Genomic DNA, 18,368 nt, shown 5'->3' on the forward strand with positions numbered 1-18,368 from the left:
ATGATTTAAAGAGCTGAAAACTGTAGGCTCATCAACCACGGTCGATATAAACAAATATAATAGACGGGTTTGAGAAGAATTGGAATGAAATACTCATGTTTGAGGATTTTCAACCACCGTTACAACACTTGAACTGTCACTTATAGTGGAAACAGCACTTCCAGGTCTCCCATCATCCCTTGCGAGGAACTTTCTCGTCAACTTATAAAATTTCTTTCCATATTCCTCAATATCACTCCACGACACCGCTTGTCCCTTGGTATCATCGGATTGAGTTTCACTTAGGTCGGAAAGTGACGATCGTGGTACAATTTTCGACTCTGCATCCTGCCAATTTTCGTCCGGATCTTCTGTACATTCGTCGTTGGCCGGAGCAGATTCGGACTCAGGCGACAATATGATGTCAATCATCGGAGGAATGTCCCATGCCGGAAGTTGGGATAGAGGTTTAGGCTCGTTCAACTCCATTTCAAGAGGGTGTGTCTTTGTGGGGACTGGTGATAGTCGGTTGGTATTATGAACATGAGCACGTATGTTCTGTTTTGAGACTGGGAGGTTTTTAATACAGTTGTTTGTTTTGTTCAGTTGAGAGTCTGACCACTCAACTACTAAACCTTTCTTTCCTGAATCTTTCTTGTCAGATTGAGATATATTTCTTGCTTTGCCAAATGTGACTTTGCCGTTAGTCTGATAGCGATGGTAGCAAATAATGACTAATGTCGCTAAAACTAACACCAAGACAAAACATGGCAAACCTAAAGATGATATTATCAGTTAGATAGACAAGGAAAAGACGATAATTGATGATCACACGAACGAACCTACCTATAAGTAACTTGATATTAATAACCTCCACATCAGCATTTAATCTGATGATCTTAGAACCAAATTGACAGATAGAACCATTAAAACCAGCCCTGCATTTGCATTTATACATTGCCACACCATCGACTCCATAGTCCACACATTGAGCACCATTTAAGCAAGGACCTTGATTCACGCAACGTCGTGGAAGACATTCATGCAATCTCCATTTATCATAGCAGAAACTCTTCCCAGGACACTTGTCTTGTTCATCACAGGCCCCAGACAGACATCCATGTTGCATGTCTGAAAAAAGAGGAAAGAATAGCAGTGAAGACACATGAACGAAGAGTGAACACGATCGAAACCAGTGAAAGTGTTAGATCTCCTTTGCATTAGCCATTTGAGACAATCATTTTAGATTCACACTTACTGTTATATTTCTTAACTTTGACCAAATGATCAGACTTGTTATGATGTAATGCCTTTCCGTTGAAACGGAAATCTTTCACACAACCTACAAATCCGTTTCCAGATCCCGCACTGCTGCCAAGAATGATTTCAGTTTCTTGATTAAGTTCTATCTGTAGGAATGAGTCGCTGCCTTTGACTGAAACAGAAACATTAATATCGATAAACTGCACTTCTATACGTCAATTTTGAAGTAATTTGTACGCATTACCTTTCGCTGTTTTGGGGTTATTTTCAAGATCAATTCCAAGATGCACCTCGTTACGATTACGACGGATGGACACGTGATGCCACTGACCATCATTCAGCATCGTATTCGTCAGTCTGACGGTGATCATTTCTCGTCTTAATTTGATCCTTGCCTCAAGAGATAATCCATCTTTGTCGCTTTTTGTGAGCTGAAAGTGTTGTTTATTGAATGAACATAAATTATACAGTTACGATGAAACAATTCAAGAACATAAGCTTTCAAATTCTCACCCTAAGTGATAAAAGTTCAAATCCAATTTTCTTTCTAATCCTCAAAAGAGGACCACCATTTTCGTCCCTGGTCCGCACCATCATTTGAATATCCGTAAATTTTGAATTGTAATCTTTTCAAGAACGAAGACCGCGGTTGATACGCAATAAAACTGGAGTCTTCAAACGTCTGCTCCACAGAGGCTAGACATGAGAAAACATTGATTACGATAAATGCTACAGTAACCCCCCTTTCAAACCATGATCTCCTAAATAATATACTTACCATTTTTACACTTTAATCCTCCAGTTCCAGGGGGGCAAATACACGAGTAACTTTTCCTTGATGGTATACATGATGCGTTCCTAGCACAAGGCGACGGAGAGGAACAATGTTGGTCAATAACAGGACACCCTTCTTGTGATCCCATAGAGTTCGAGGTATCCTTCAAATCAATCATTATCCCGTTTTCTTTAACATTTCGAATACAACCATCATAGGTGGTTGGTCTGACGTTGATTGAATCTGGAGGTGATCCTAGCAGACCGCCAAGTTGTATTGGAGTGTTGATGTTGAGAGAACTGAAATGAAGAGTTTATGAAATATTGACAGCTTGCATGAAAAACAACATCTCATTGAGACAACATCAGACATTCTTCTTCAAAGTATCCTTAACTACGACAGTTTACTCCAGAATATTACCAACAATGAGATAAATATATTTCAGATATCTTTTACTGTGATGAGTACACATGCCTTAGTTTTCTATTTTTTAGGATAAAACAAGCACACACACGATCATCTATGATTAAGTAAACTTACTGAAATTTCGTATTTCTGATGTCCATCTTTTGCTCACAGTTCCTTCTGTCTTCCTTTTGACCACTTTCTGATGATCTCACCAACGATGAATTACACTGATCAATAACCACTCGAATAGACTGAAGAAAATTAAAATGAAATGAAACTAAAGAGTTTAGTTAACAACTAAAGAGTTTAGTTAACATGAAAAGACTCAATTATTTACCGATCCATTTCGATAAATCTCCACCATGTGCCAGTCACCATCGTTCAATTTCTTTGACTTTGCAACGTGTATTACACTCGGGTAAAAGTCACCCAGGGACAACTTCACCCTCACTTTCCCCCGGTGTAACTGTATAGCTAGAAAATCACTTGTATCACCAGGCCCTAAACTCGACGAAGGTCCGGCATAAAAAAAAAGGCCATTTTCTCGTAGAGTAGAAAACTCCAGGGAAATTGTCCCGATACTGCATGTTCTCAAAGGACGAAGCGAGACCCAATCTCCTGGTTTAAAACTGCGCGTGGTCAGCTCACAGTTTGGACCCTGGTACTTGGTGGGGCAAATGCACAAATAACCTGGGAACGAAACAAAACTGTATCAATGAAGAATTTGATTTATTATTAATACAAAATCTTTTATTCCAGATAAGCTCGCAGCATACACGAACAAAATAACGTCTTACCTCCAGGCACGTCTTGACAAACACCAGAATTGAAACAAGGTCTTTCTTTACACGATCTCTTTTCTGGATATAACGTCTCACAACTATTAAACCTAACATCAACTAAGGTCTTAACAAAGGTAAATGATTTCCCGCGTCCATTATTCACAGTTTGTACCTTGATGGTCAACTTTGCTATGCTTCTGCACCCGCCTGGTTCCTCTGGCTCCTCTGAGCAAGCATCGTAACCCACAATCACATTTTGAAAATATTTTAAAAGACTTCGCTTTCGTTTTATAATCGAGATCATACTTTCCGGAGCGAAATATGGACTACCATGAGCTGCCATCCTCACATCTACTGCGCCATCTCCAGAATCCTGGATACTCAATATATCAACATTTTTAGTAGATACTCGAAGAGCTTTTGCAATTTCCTTTTTATAAACATCAAGATTTGTGACGAATTCTCCCACAGTCATTTCCAGGAATCGCAATGTTATACTTTTGGTAAAAGCAATCGAAGGAATTCTATTAATTTTAATCGTGACTTTACATTCTACCGGGTGAAAGGAACTGTTCCGGTCGGAGACTCGTACCAGGAACTTGTATTCCTTCGCCGAAGGTTGTTTCTTTGTTTTAATATTACCCGTGAGTCTCTCTATAATGAATGTACTTGTGTCACCAGTCAATACGTCGTAATACCGCAGGTCATTTATATCAGTATCGTTGACAAACACTTGACCAATAGGAGCATTGGGGGATATCGTTTGATGGTCAAATAGGTTCAATGTTAACTCGAGGTGTCCTTCTTTGTGTTGATTGTCATTACGGTCAGTCACGTGAACCCGTACTGTGATATTATTGGTCAACGCAGGAGTGCCGTTATCTCGCACCCAAACCTTCAGAATATACAACGCCTGCTCTTCCCGATCAAAATTTGCTACTGTACTCAAGGAACCAGTCTTGGAATCAAGTTGAAACAGGTTTTTCTCGTTTCCAGCAAGAATTCCAAACGTGAACGGGGGTCCGTTTGGTTTCCTGTCACGATCAAAAGCCAGAAGTGTTCCAATGCGCGTCACATGACCCTCCGTTGTGGAGTTTTCCAAGATTTTCTGGTCACGCGATGATTCCACAATTTCCGGGGGATTGTCGTTGATGTCGGTAACTTCAATCTTCACCTCTGACTCGCCATAAAGAGGCGGAGAAGCTAACAAAATAAGGAAATAATACCAAGTATTACTGTGTGATCAAATGAGGGATAATCTGACGAAAAAGTTCTGATGTCTCAATATGTGCAAATCCTCTCGTGCAAAGAAACTAAACTCACCCAAATTTGTTGCTCTAACTTTAAACGTATGCGCCTTCCGACTCTCGTAATCCAACGCGGTATTCAGGGACAATTCGCCAGTGTTTGGATTCACAACGAGGCCCGATTCACCCGCGTCTTCCGGGATAGAATACTCCAGTTTTGCATTCTGTGGAGTGCGGTCCGCGTCAGTAGCGACCAGTTTACTTGACAGTGTTTGATTGTTATAGACTCCCTCAGGTAAGACGAAGTTATATGTTTGAGAAAATACTGGAGGGCAATCATTGCTGTCTGTCACCTTGACTATAACCTAAATTGATAAATTGCTTGTGTTTTATGTCCACTAAATAAAATTTCGAAACCAACTTCCCCAACAGACGGTCTACAACCACTACATCAAATAAACTCACCGTAGCATTGTCTGACCGTTTTGGAATTCCACCATCTTCGACAAGAACAACAAACCTGTGTTCAGTCGCCCTTTCATAATCTAGTTGTCCAATTAACTTGACGATACCTGAATTAGAATCCACATAAAATTTGTCTTTGAATCTTTGCCTCAACATTGCAAAACTAGAAGAGAAACAAGAGCAATAATGTTACACAGTATGAAAAAGAGTTCAGATTTTTTAAAACTGTATTGAATCGAAACAATGGACTACTTGATTGAAAAACTTTACCTTAGATTTGCGTTTAGACCAATATCTTTATCAGAGGCGACTAATTGTAGGATGGTCAACCCAACCTTGGCATCCTCAGCAATGGTTTCTTCAAAAATCTTCTGACTAAACCTCGGAGGATGATCGTTAGCATCAAGAACAGTAACAATGACTTCACCACGAGTATATTGTGAAGGCATTCCATTATCCGAAGCGTTCACAATGAGTGTGACTGTGCTGGTATTCTCTCGATCAAGTTCAGCAGTTGTCCTTAAAATTCCTGTGTTGGGTTCAACACTGAATGCATTGATAGGATCCATGATTATCCCATAAGATACCCTCCCGTTGCCGGAATTAACGTCGTCAATATCAGTGGCTTTGATTCGTCCAACGACAGTCCAGGGCGGTGCATTCTCGATGACCGACATTCTCTGTCGTTTTTCCAGGAATATTGGGGCATTATCGTTTACATCTAAGACACTTATTATAACACTAACCGTCCCTGTTCTTCCATCTTGATCCCTGGCATAAGCTTCAAATTTGTAGGAATCTTTCAACTCTCGATCTAGCTCAATTTTAGTCCTGATATCACCCGTAGTTGGATGGATTTCAAACACATTTCGTATTTGAACACTCAGTTCGTACTCAATCAATAATGCATCAGGGTCGCTTGCTTCAAGGCTGGTAACGAGACTACCTTTAGGACTACGCTCTTTAATAGACGCCTCGTGAATTTTTTTTCCAAACGTGGGGTTATTATCGTTTTCGTTTTTAACCGTGATTATCATTCGTGTTGTTGCGTTGTTCTTCCCATCCCAGGCTCCTATGTAGAGCTCGTACTTCTGCCTCAACTCATAGTCGATTTTCCCGTTCACAAAAATTCGGCCATCTTCGGGATCTATACGGAAGTTGCCGTCAAAATTTCCTCCTTTTATGGTGTATGTAATTCTAGCATTTATTCCGCGGTCTCTATCGTGGGCTACCACAGTATCAATAACACTTTCATTCACTTCATTTTCCTTCACTGACGTTGCATAACTATTGTGCTGGAAGACGGGGGGGTTGTCATTTAAATCTTTAATCTTCACATACACAGATACGCGACTTGATAATCTTGGGTTATCTCTATCAATCGCTTTTACTTGGAAAATGTAATTTTCTTTCTGTTCTCTATCGAATCGTCGCTTGGTAAATATGATTCCGGTTCTAGGATGAATACTGAAATGTGCGTTTCTAAAAACCATACTGTATTCAGTATTACTTCTTAAATCCGGGTCGCTGGCGCTGACCGTAAGTACAGAAGTCCCTGCTTTGACATTTTCCGACACCTCTCCGAAATAACGCGATGATAGAAACTCCGGAGAGCAGTCGTTCACATCCGAGATGACGATTTTTAAGGTGGCAAATGAGCTTAATTCAAGCGTGGTCTGAGCACGAATGGTTAGGGTATACACAGGAATAGTCTCGCGGTCCAACGGACTCTTCACTTTTACCACACCATTAGGATCAATACTGAATGTTCTTCTTTGAAAATTTCTATGATTATTATCTACGACAAAACTATAGAACACGTCGTGCTCAGAGTTCCTAGAAGTTGCGGTAACATTTGCTATGAATCCGGTGAAATTCTCGGGTATGGTAACTTCGTAGAAACTTTGTAAGAACTGAGGCTCGTCGTTCGATTCTATTACGTTTATTGTGACGTCAACTTCGGAAAATAAAAACGGGTTTCCGTGATCTTTGGCTATGGCTTTGAGCTTGTAACTTTTCTTTTTATCAACAAGCTTTGCTTGTGTTCTGATGTCGCCAGTTTCAGAGTCAATAACAAACAGAGATGATGATTTCTTGAAACTAAAGCTAATCTTTGCATTTAATCCTTCGTCATCGTCCCTGGCTCTCACCTAAAAAAAGTGAAACAATCAATAATGGAGGAGAAGAACTGAAATTGAAAATTGTATTAAACAGCAACAAAACAATTCCTCCTAAGGGTCTTCGTCAGAGAGCTGTGCCAGGCCGTCAAGCTTTGCCTGGCCTTCAGGTTTTACCTGCTTCAGGTTTTACCTGGCCTTCAAGCCAGTTCAAAGAAGAATATCTGAAGAAGTGATTTTGTTGTTGTCATGCTGTACCACAGACAAACTAACCTGTATGATTCGATGACCAATCTGAACATTTTCGTTGACACTTTGTGTATAAAAGATTCTGTCAAAGATTGGTTTGTTGTCGTTAACATCAGTTATTTCAATTTCAACTGAACACGATCCTTCCAATCTCTCCTCAGGCCTCATCATTCGACTCCCGTCTGTGGCTTTAATCAGAAGCGGGAATTTCCGTTGTCTCTCTCGGTCAAATCTCGACAAGCTTTTGATTCTTCCCGTTCTACGATCAATAGCAAAATTTGCTCCATCCGGCTGCTGAACTATCGCATATTCCACTTCACCATTAGTACCCAGGTCCTCATCACTGGCGTCGACTTGTAAGACAAAAGTTTCGGGCGGGTCGTTCTCCCGGATGGATGGCTTATAATCATTACAATCTTTAAACACTGGTGCATGGTTATTGATATCCTTAATGTTCACTTTTATCCTGGAGTATTCCCAATGAACCTCATCCGTTGCTGAGATATTCAGGGTATAATAGGGTCCTACTAGGGATAATGATTTATCGTTGGCTAAATGAAGAACTCCGGTGTCTGGATCCAATACAAATAATCCAGCACTGTCTCCGCTGGTAATGTCGTAGAAGACTTTATCTCCGTCAGCGTCGGTAGCTTTGACTGAAAAAAAAATTGCAGGTATGGAGGTTGAAAATTATGTTGAAATAAAGATGAGCCAGAAATTTACATCAATCTATCGTCACTAAAAGCGGAGTTGTGGAGTATGAGACAGCACAGAGCATTGCACTCCTTTAAAAGAATGATTTCAGATCTGTTGTAGTAAATGTCGCATTACCTGTAGTTAATTCACTTCCATGTTCAGCATTTTCCCAGATACTACACGAGTATTCTTGTGACGTAAATATTGGTCTATTATCGTTAACATTCACAATATTTATAACCAAGCGTGTTTCACCCACTTGACTAGGGCTTCCTCTATCATGAGCTCTCGCAGTAATGACATAAGATCGTTCTATCTCGAAATCCAACAACACTGCAGTCGTAACGACGCCGGTATACGAGTCAATAATGAAATCCTCACTATTTAGAGAATATCTTTCATCAGAGTTCAAGCCAGAATCGTCATCTGAGGCATGTAATTTAAGAACAGTGCTGCCAACAAGAGCACTTTCTGGTACATAGTCTATATACGTTGACTCATCAAACTTTGGAGCACAGTCGTTCACATCTCTCACAAGGATAATAACTCTTGCTGCGGAGGCTTGGTTCTTGGTGTCAACATCAACCTCAATCCTTCGTTCATTGCTGTTCTCGTAGTTGAGAGTAGAAATCAAACTCAACTCACCCGTCGTTGGATTCACACTCAATATTAAACCTAAAAAAACATTAGACGAGTAATTCATTTTTCGATAGAAAATTAATCTCTTGGCAATGAGCTATGATCTTACTTGGGTGTCGTAGTTCATATGTCACAGAAACACCAAATCCTTCGGCCTTGACCACTCCAACCTGATGACCAATATCTGCAGACTCATCTATTTCAAAGTAATATTCTTGCTTCGTAAACAGTGGTTTTAAATGCTCAGCCTGAACGAGAATACATCCTCTTGTTTTCATTTGTGGGCTTCCTTCATCGCTTACTACCACGTCAACTTGATACTGAGGTCTTGTTAAAAAAACCCCGGTGGTTTTCAAAGCCCCAGGGTTGTCCTGATCCATGGTAAACAAATCCGTACAGTCAGAACATCTTTCTATGGAGTAAACGACTTTTCCGTTCCTGCCACTGTCTCTATCTCTGGCTTTAAACTGATAGACCAAACTTCCTCTTTGAGCATTTTTATGGATTTTAACTCTCACGGGGTTTTCACACCCGGTGAAATTACCCGGAGCGAGAAACTCCGGCCGATTATCATTCGCGTCTTTAACTTCAACCTTGATATCAACATCAAAATAATTATTATTGTCCCCAGTCTCATTAAGTCTCACGGTTAGAGAGTATTCCCTACATTCCTCGTAATCAAGTTTTCTCACCAAGCTGAGGCTTCCGAGGGTACTGTGAATAGCAATTGGGGACTGCGGTGGATAAATAATGCTATAACTAGGATCTTTATATGTTGGTTGTAACTTTTTTGATACTGAAATGGTCTTGCCTACAATGGTATCCTCGCTGACTTCTGCCAAATGGGTTTCGAGGTTATTTCCATACTTGACAACTACAACAATCACTGTCACAGTATCTGTCAACACAGGTCTCCCATTATCCCTAACTGTCACTGCAATATCGATCTTTTCTCTCCTCCCGACCAGTGACCGTGCAGTCGTTATTCGTCCAGTTGTGTCAATCCTGAAAAACTTTGATTCAGATTTAGAGTTTTCAGCCAAGTGGAAACGCAAGGGATCATTATCGAGATCCTGAGCCTGGATATTTATTAAGAACGAACCAACAGCCACATCATGACGAATTCGACACGAGATTAGATTATCCTCGTTCTTATTTAAAATTTTGGGTTTATTATCATTCACATTGATCACTGAAACCCCGACATGAGCCAGGCTTGAACGTCCACTTCGGTCAGTGGCACTTACTGTAAACTCGTAGTACTTGATGTGTTCGTAATCTAAAGATTTAGTTGTGGTAATATCTCCAGAGATAGGGTCGATTATAAAATCAGTGACATCATTCTGGTAGAGCTCATAAGTCACTAAATCTCTACTCACAGCTGTTAACGTCAGCACCTTCGTTCCTCTCGGTTCGTTCTCACGAACGCTTGCGTGGAACCCTCGCGTAAAGCCCGCGTATAGAAAGCGAGGAGGTCCCGCGTTCACCTCAACCACAATCGTGACAGATGCAGTATCGCTATAACTTGGTGTGCCATGATCCTTCGCAGTTACATTAAATAGGAAACTACCATGGGTAAGTTCGCTGGCCACACGTATCCAGCCTGTGGACTCGTCGATGGTGAACATATTTGAGACAGGATGAATAGCATAGCTGAAATAGAAGACAATTATGAATATTATTATTTCCTAAACTAATTCTGTGTATCGGAAGGTAATACAATGCATCCGTGATTCTTAGGAGCCAGCAGTGTGAGCCAGGGCTAAGACATGCATAAACTAGGCACAAACACCTCGTGTTTATTAACATTAAACTAACTCTTTACAAACCTTATTTGTCCGTTATGTCCAGAATCTTGGTCAGTCGCCAGAGTTTGAAGGATGATATACCCTCGTGGAGCGTTGAGAGGAACACGTTCAGCATAGCGACGCGACAGAAAGGAAGGAAAGTTGTCATTTTTATCACGAACATGAACAACAGCTCGAGTAAATGTTTCAAGTGATCCTTGATCTCTGGCCGCTATGGTTAGTACATGTCTTCGTGTTTTCTCGTAATCCAAAGTTCTGGTAATCATTAATATCCCCTGATCCATTGCAAAGATATTACTGGAGGATTGTTTTGATGTTCCAACAATCTCGTATGTGATATTACCAACGTCCCAGTCCTTTGCACTAAATATCCAGATCTTTTGTGCATACGTGTTTTCGTCGATTGAAATCGAGATGACCTCACTAGAGAACTGAGGTCGATGATCGTTTATGTCATTGACTGTGATATTTACGTCGGAAACCTCCGAGTTATGTCCGTCATTTACCGAAACCGACAGAATGTAGTGTTCACGAAATTCACGATCCAGTTCTTTCACCACATGAAGAAAGCCTCTGACGTCAACGCAAAAAACGTTTTCATGGTTTCCTCCCGATATAGAATACGTCAGATCATGTTCTCCCACTCATTGTTCACAGAGAAACTCGTGATATCCCTACCTACACCCAGAGGTCCCTCATCTACACTTGCTGACAGCTGATGCTGAGGAATTCTTAACCTCGGACGACCTCTACGAATCCTCACGTGTACATCAAGCTCACTATGTCTCTTCGGTTCCACTGAATCTTCGGCAACTATCGTAAACGTCCAACTACGACTTTCTAACGAACGCTGAGCGGTAATCTCACCCGAGATAGAATTAAGATCGAACGGAACTTGGGAAGAACTTAATTTGATTCTATAAGTGACACTATTTGCTAAATCAGCATCATAAGCGGAAATTTTGGTAATAATTGAATTGGGATGAACTGGTGTGTTGATGGTGACAACCAGAGGATTACTGAGGGTTGTAAAAATTGGTTCGTTGTCATTAACATCCAATATTTGAATTGTGATAGTTGTCTAGAGAGAGAAACAAACGATTGGTTAGACATGATTTCCCAGGAGAAGTTAGTCGTATGAATCATACCTCTTTAGCAAGTTCCATTCCTCCACGCCTCCTGTACGTAATTCTAACCACAAGTTTATAAAGTTTGATCTTCTCATAATCCAAAGTCTTGATCACAGTGATCTTGCCATCTCGAGAGATACTGAATGTCTTTTCCGTGTTTCCACCTACGATAGTATAATTCACATCGCGTTTATTCACAGTGACAATTGTCACTATGGTATTTACATGAACATTTTCGTTCAGGGTGAATTTGTATCTTGACAAAGTAATTCTTAGGGGGGAACGGTTGATATTTCTATCAACTGTTATGAAACACGTGACTTTCATTCTTCGTTTTGGACTGCCTTGATCCTCAGCATACACATCCACTTTATGTTTGCCAACATGAAGTTTTCCTTTGACTGCTGTCAGCTGGCCAATTCGTGAGTCAATGCGAAATATTTGAGACGTCGCACTGCCAAGGAGTATCGTATCCTGGCATTACGCCCGCCATCTTCATCAGTAGCGGTTACAGTAAGGATAGAAGTTGTACCAGGGGACACAGAGGACCAATAGGAGTCTTGCAGGAACATTGGATCATGGTTGTTGACGTCCTTTACCTGAAGCAAAATATACACATATTTGTTGAGTACAAGCTGGCTTTCCTCGTACACGAGAAAAAACTTTGAGTTCAACTCACCTTAATTTTAACTATGATAAAATCTGACTTGCGAATCAAAAGAGGAGCTTTATCATTTACTCTCACGCGTAACGAGTAAGAATTTCCTTCAAACCACTTCAACAATACTTTACTCTTGACTTCACATCCATTGCTAAACGTTTCTATTCGAAATTTGCCAAATTCTTTAGGATCAACATTTTCATAACTACATTCAAACTCGCCATTTCTTCCTTCATCTTCGTCAACAACTGGGAGAAATGCCACTCTTGTGCCTGCAGGATTCTCTTCAAGAATTTCAACTAAAGAAAGAGTTGAGAGCAGTGTTGATGTCACGTTACTTCTAACTTCTAGTATAAATATATTTGAGTTTACCTGTTGATTCATCAGACTCAAACTTCGGGGGATCATTAACATTCTTTACCAATACTTGCACAGTGGTGAACGAGGAACGTGGGGGAACACCTTGGTCAGTGGCCTTGATTCTCAATGTATGTACCCTTGTATCCTCAAAGTTCAAGGATTTACACGATAGATTTCCAAGTGCGACGTCAATATTAAACAAGTTCTTTCTATTTCCAGACACGATGTTGTATTTCACTCTGGCATTATTACCGTAGTCTTTGTCTGTTGCAACAAGACATAAGTAAGCTCGTTATTTCACCTCTGTTTTCAGTGATTCCAACCTAGAAAACAGAAAAATGCTATTTATAGAAACATTCCGTCATGAAATACTAACCAGTTCAGCTGTCCTGCTGTGAAATCGGTAATGGAAACTAGAAGATAATCCAAACTTTCATAATCCGATTTCAAAATCAACCATTTGTCACACATTAATAATTATTTGGATCTCCGGCCGGAAAGTTTTGGTATCACAGCTGAGCTGACCGACTTAAAATGCCACTTATCAAAAGTCGGGCATGCTACCAAACTAAGTTTGTAGTAAAAAGGCAAATCTGAGGATTACCTGAAATCTCTTTCTGGAAAACAAAGGACTATGGTCATTGACATCATCGATATTTATAACCAACAATGTCTTGGAACTTCTTGACCCATTTCTTGCTGTTATTTCCAATGTATACTCGGGTTCTTTCTCTCTGTCGAGTGGTTTTGTTGTAGTTACAATTCCTGTAGAAACACAAGACATTAGCCAGAGAGATGAGAGAGAGAGCGGGGTAATTCCGCGGGGGCCAAACCAGGCCTCCCATAAAGGGAACCACAAGAGGGAGCATTTTGTTGGCACTCGAGGCAAAATAACTATTGCTAAACCCGCAAATTGCGGTGATGGAATCTTCTGAAATAAGTATCCTTTCACTTAAAAGATGAATTTTTCATTTGAAAATTATCTCTTGGCCACCGCATTATAAACGCTGATAGGAAATGTCACGGGAACAGGTGATGCATTTACACAAGTTTGGATCACTCTAGTTGCTTTGTATAAAACAAACCGTAGACACACAAGCCATCACATATCTCAATACACACATCCTGGTGTATCCAATCTCATGCATTTCACAACCTTAATTGAACTTCATCTATGGTGACGTTTCATACAATCTCTCTGGTAATCTCTGCGCTATTACCTCTCGTAAAATATTAATTACCGACAAACGTTAAACGATAATTTTTCGCAGATTCATCAAGTTATTTTCATCTCAACACGCACGATTAAAGTAATTAACTGAAATGCGAAAAAGCATGGCAAATTGATAAAATGTCGAGATAAGAAACATTTCATACATTGTGTTATTCCTTTTAGGCTTGTTTTCATAACCTTATATAGAGCAAGGCTTGACTTTCTGTAGGAATTCTCGTGTTAGGCTGTTGATGTAGAGATAGTTTTGAGTGAAACTATGGTATTTCCATGTCAAAGTGTCTTCAGCTAGTCGATTGCAATATCCTAATATCATCAATCAAATTCTTCTGAATGATATAAATAAACTTACTTTACGGCGGTACTTCTGAACATTTTAGAAACGTTTTGAAAATATATTTCCCATAAATTTCTGACAAAAAAGGCCAATACCCCTGAAGAGCACTACGCCTTTATAAAATAGGTTTCATGTTTGTGATGGACTCATGTTGATATTCAAACAAAAATAACACCTATTTAATAATATACAAAATAGTACACGGGATGAATACAATTAACACTTCACAACAGGAACTTCCTTAAACACAAAGCTCGCAGCAAGCGTATAGTTTGTCAAAATGGTTGACTCGGCAAAACTGAGCAGCTTTGAGTGAAATTATATTCCCCGTGAGGCATTTTCTGAAGGCGTGATGAAGCTGAATTGATAATGATCGCTGTTGCTGTCAGATTCGCAAGATTCAGAAACGCTTCGGGCATTTTTGGAGCGTCTAACGCAGTCCAAATACTTACCAGATTCTTTGTCAATCTTAAAGTTATTTCTTGAGTTCCCTGCAGTGATCCAGTACTCCACTCTCTGCCCTCGACACATTTGCGCTCTCGTGACAGTCACGAATGTTCCACGTGGTAAATTCTCCCGTATATTCCCGTCGTAAACACTCTTCTCAAACATTGGGTTACAATCCTGTTCCCCCACCACAGTTATAAATAAGAATTGCTTTCCGCTTCTCCATCGGCTTGCGCTGTCCCTAGCTTCTATAACTAAGCCAAGATGATCAACTTCATTCCAATTCAAACGCGGAACAGAGAGAACCCGACCCGTAGATTCTTCAATTGTGAATCTACCAATACCATCTCCATCATCAATGAAATAACTAAGCCTGGCATTCGATCTGTCGTCTGGGTCAAACGCTTTAACCTCTTTCACTAAACGAGACATTTCCCTATTTCCGACTCTGCTAAATTCAGCTTCGTCGTTGAGTCGATGAAATGCAGGTGGGTTGACATTCTCATCAGCATCGTCAACCAAAACAGTCACGTTCGCGACACTTTCTTGAGACGAGGTCAACGCCAAGCTAAATTCATAAACGCTTTTCCTTTCATAATCTAAGTTTTCAGTCAAATACAGGAAACCGCTATGAGTATCCACTTCAAAAGGAACTTCTAGATGAGACAAAATTTTAAATTTAGGCTCATTTCTTGATCTCCTCAAATTGAGAACGTCTGGATGAAAAACGTGAGAGTTGATGGGTAAATCTTCTCGAATTCTTGCTAAATAAGAATTTTTTGCGAAGACAATTGGTTGATCGTGGTCGTAAACATGTGATCTTCCTTGGTATAGTCTAATTTTCACCACAGTTTCCGAGCGTTTAGCCGGTATTCCGCGATCCTGAGCAACCACCGTCATGTGAATCAAACTTCCAGTAAAATCTAATTTTCTAGCGACGCGAATGACTCCAGTATGCGGGTCAAGTGTGAAACAGTTATCATTCTGGGATTTCTTTTGAAATCTCTTAAAGTAGTAATAAATATCAGCATTCTTTCCATAGTCTTCCTCCTGGGCATGAACGGTTAGAATTGCAGTAGAAACAGGGGTTGTTGAGAGGACTGTCACGATATATTCTGAGGATGTAAACTTAGGAGCGCAATCATTTCTATCCTCAATATTAATTCTCACTTGCGTGCGAGCACTTCTCGTTGGAGTTCCACCGTCCGTGGCTTGTACAGTCAAGACATAAAACGAGGCCTCTTCTCGATCAAGCTTGCCTTTGCTTCGAATATTTAGGAATTTAACTCCGCTCAGGGTCTCCGTAACTGCTTCGAATTTGTCTGCGCCGTTTCCAGGAAGTATCTCATAACTGTCAACGGAGTTTGTCTCTGAGTCTAGGTCAGTAGCGTATATACCATGTAAGCCTTGAACTACTGTGCTTGTGGACGTTTCTGTGACATATCCGACATATAAATCTTTCTTGAACTGTGGGGAGTTGTCATTGATATCAACGACTATAATTGACAACGAACAAGCCGTTACGAATGCGCTATCTTGCGATGATTTGCCAATGTTATTCGCGAGAACTGTCAAAGTGAATTCACTGCCTCTCTCGTCTTCATGATCCAGTGTAACAATATTTGTAACAATTCCTGCAGGCGATATTTGGAATATATTTAACGCCGGTTGCGAGTACAAGTCCTGATGAAAGGAATACACGATATTTTGATCTTGTTTGAACCTCAACAAAACTGTCCCAGCTGTTAGACCTTCATTCACTGTAAGTTTATTAAGCGGTGTGCCAACACACTGTGATTCTGACTGACTAGAACCTGCTGCAAGTATTCCACAAACACCCCAAGTTAACACAGCTGTTAACATAACCCAAAACATGCTCTCAAATCCACTCGTAACTTCAAATGCTTTAGACCTAAACGTTCAAGCGTTCCTTCACGCAGAGACAATTATACAACGCATTTGATATGAACCTTGTTTAACTCTGTGATCATTATCGTCAGCTGTTTCGCTTGCAGAATAAACGTCGGTGCCTTGTGTTGGTCAACGACTCAAGTGATAACTTTGCCACGAAACATAAACACGACGCAACGTTGTACCATGTTTTTGATACAGAATATGAAGATTAGCGAGGTGTTGCGCCAATCATGCTTACAGTCTCTCATACGCGGTGTGCTTCACATAAATAGCAATTATCTGTGCCGGATAAATTTGACGTAAGATCGCTGTTTTATATGCAAAGACGTTTTAGTCGAGAGCATGCGTAGTGCTGGCAAACTTAGTATGGGAGTGTTTATCTGTGACTTAAACTATTTTCTGAGTGAAGGAAATAAATGTCAATCTTCAGGAACAGATGAGAAATGAAGATAAGAGAAAAACGCGTTGGTCGGGGGCTATTAGGAGTTACTCCATTAGTTGTAAAATGAACTATGCGCGCGTGGGAAAATCGATAGGTCATATAAATATCACAGGTTAGGTCAAAATATTCATGTCCCTGCGCTGTTCTTTATTCAAACCATTTACTGTTTTGAAATGATCTAAGGTTACAATGCATAGAACATACTGTGTGTTTACGATTACGACGTGTTAAATTATAATGTACAAGGTTTTATTGCAAAAGTATTTTGGCTAAAGATATTAGCTAGCCACTTCCATGTTTAGAATATCATGGTCAAATTTGTATACATTATTGTCAAGATCAGTTTAATCTCTTGCTGCGAGTACTTTGTGCTGTACTGGTTCCGTAGCATTTTTAGGCAGGAAAATCAACGACAAAAGGATTGTAAAACAGAATGTTGCTAGGATTTACGCTTGTTTATAATAATCTCATTAGATTAAAGTATTCGTACACACAAAACACTTAATTACACTTAAACCAAGCCAGGAATTATGAATAAAATTCACAGGATTAAGATGGCCAAGAAATATTCAAAAATTGCGGGTCAATGCCTTCAAAATATCCAGAAATGCGACACTGCATCAGGACTGTAAATCAAGAACGGCTTTGAACGGAGATTTTGTCTGGACGTTGTATTAAAGTATTTGAACAATACGAATGTTTGATGTTTCTAACAAACTGGCATTCTTGTGAATGCTGTTTTACCGTTCCAATTACACAGTTGGTTTAATACTTTATCTTGTTTTGACAGGAAGATTAAATAAATTGATTATACATCCTTTACTCAAAATTTCTTAGTCTATTGTACCCCGAACGACAGACACATGACACATTTAGGACATTAACATGAAGCAAATACGCGAGTCTAAAGATATTTAGCTATTGGGACGCGAAGGCAGAAAACACTCCCATAAACGTAAAATTTATACTTATTTACAATTTAAATAAAAACAAGAGATGGTACCGTTTTTGAATTTGGTCATATTTACGTCAGTACGGTTATATTTGGCGTACTATATATTGGACACGGCTTAGTTAAGTCACAATTTACTTTCCCACTGTCTTCATGTGGTGAAATGAAAACAATTTCCTTTCAACACTCTTATGAGTAAATTATGCGTCCATTTGCTCGTTCTTACAATAAACTACACATAAATCAACAAATTCATATTTCACTATAATATTCTTTTACCTGCAAAAATACGGAAAATTACGCAGATCCATGATCAATCCCATCATACGTACTTCAAGATCTTTTTCGCGTATCTGTTTAGCATTTAGCAATGCCTGATAATCACCAAGAAAGGAGAAAAGTAAAACAAAATAAAAAGAAGTCATGCCATCCTGGATTTCTATTCTGCCGCCATCTTTCTTTTCTT

At 39.8% G+C, this 18,368-nt stretch overlaps 1 protein-coding gene across 1 annotated transcript; it reads right to left on the reverse strand.

Moving 5' to 3' along the window:
- Positions 1-1,580: 1,580 nt before the first annotated feature.
- On the reverse strand, positions 1,581-18,175 carry LOC114532642 (protocadherin-like protein). The gene is given in 21 exon segments (XM_028554190.1): positions 1,581-1,673; positions 1,756-1,938; positions 2,021-2,316; positions 2,558-2,676; positions 2,763-3,115; positions 3,223-4,410; positions 4,531-4,819; positions 4,920-5,082; positions 5,190-7,069; positions 7,310-7,941; positions 8,117-8,656; positions 8,730-10,273; positions 10,450-11,054; positions 11,057-11,509; positions 11,577-11,969; positions 11,972-12,157; positions 12,238-12,518; positions 12,592-12,823; positions 12,825-12,902; positions 13,184-13,344; positions 14,600-18,175. Coding segments are annotated over 20 exon segments (11,412 nt in total). The 5' UTR covers positions 16,470-18,175; the 3' UTR covers positions 1,581-1,673; positions 1,756-1,789.
- Between the last annotated feature and the right edge of the window lie 193 nt (positions 18,176-18,368).

The sequence above is a fragment of the Dendronephthya gigantea genome, unplaced genomic scaffold (assembly GCF_004324835.1).
Source record: "Dendronephthya gigantea isolate DGI-Jeju-01 unplaced genomic scaffold, DenGig_1.0 000080F, whole genome shotgun sequence".
NCBI classification, from domain to species: domain Eukaryota; kingdom Metazoa; phylum Cnidaria; class Anthozoa; order Malacalcyonacea; family Nephtheidae; genus Dendronephthya; species Dendronephthya gigantea.